This window comes from Camelina sativa, chromosome 15 (genome assembly GCF_000633955.1).
Source record: "Camelina sativa cultivar DH55 chromosome 15, Cs, whole genome shotgun sequence".
NCBI lineage: Eukaryota > Viridiplantae > Streptophyta > Magnoliopsida > Brassicales > Brassicaceae > Camelina > Camelina sativa.
Window position 1 is genome coordinate 3,432,031 of NC_025699.1, and position 1,051 is coordinate 3,433,081.

Consider the following 1,051-nt stretch of genomic DNA (forward strand, 5'->3'; position numbering starts at 1 on the left):
GAATTCAACAGCCGACACTTATCTGCATCTCTTATGCTGATAATCTCAGCCCCTCTCTCAAACAAACAAAGCATCACCTCCATACCACCCCTGGCTTTTTCATATTCACTTGCAATGCTGGGGAAATTCTCTCGTGGACTTCATGAGATGATGGACCAGGATACGCTTTTGGCTTACTTGACTCATTGCACTATTCTTTCTGCTTCTTCGGGTACAGAATTCAACAAAGGAGATATATTTTTTCATGCATATAGGCACGGTGATGCAGATTTTGCTGGAAACCCTGTCTTACTACCAAGCAAAGATATATCTAATGAGAGTAATCAAGCACTCAAGTTTGTTAACTATATACTGTTGAAAATAAAGGCTGCCTGGTTGTTATCACAATCAGGGTGCTCGAAAGAAGCACTCCGAGCGTTGAGGTTTTACAGCTTACAATCTATTAAAATTCCAGCCTCTGAATCATTGTTTCAGGTGTACCCTATCTAATGTGTTTCTTGTCTTCTTGTCCAGGGCTTGCAAACAGGAGTTAGCAATTTTGACAGCCGATTCTTCAATCTCCATTGGTGCATTGCAATTTACGTGTCAGTACATTCACGTAATAGAACTTCTCGCTCAAGTATGCTCTCATTTCGAATACCCAAGACACATCAGCACGTGTAGATCTGTAGAACCGGAAATACTGATGGAAGAGGTAGAGATCAAACTGATGGAGATAAGGTGTAGATTCACAGGCTTGTCTATGGAGGTGTCCTTAGTAATGGAGCTAGTAATTTTTGGTTGCTTGTTAAGGCTATATAGATTTGAGACTTGCTGCCGCCTTAGCTGCATGGAGAAGCTAACTTCAACGATATCTAAATTAGAGCTCCACCATGAACAACAATGCACCAAACCATCAGATTTTCTAACTGAAACTAAGAAGTCATTGCTAGAGATTGGGAGCTCTGCTGATATAAATTGCTGTAGACTGCTTCATCTCATCAAGATATTTAGTTGCTTCTCTCCGGAACAGTTTACGTTCTCTAGTAATCTGCAGTGTGTGAGCGCAGAG

General features: G+C 41.1%; 2 protein-coding genes across 2 annotated transcripts in view; both read left to right on the forward strand.

Moving 5' to 3' along the window:
• The window catches only part of LOC104745035 (protein SIEL-like), a 4,130-nt gene extending 3,629 nt beyond the window's left edge, over positions 1-501 (forward strand). The window contains exon 8 of the mRNA XM_019236997.1: positions 255-501. Coding sequence (XP_019092542.1) covers positions 255-489 — 235 coding nt within the window. The 3' untranslated portion in view covers positions 490-501. The remainder of the gene's footprint in view (positions 1-254) is intronic.
• Positions 686-1,051, forward strand: part of LOC109129056 (protein SIEL-like) — a 2,204-nt gene continuing 1,838 nt past the window's right edge. Inside the window, exon 1 of the mRNA XM_019236618.1 lies at positions 686-1,025. Within this exon, the coding sequence (XP_019092163.1) occupies positions 686-1,025 (340 nt within the window). The remainder of the gene's footprint in view (positions 1,026-1,051) is intronic.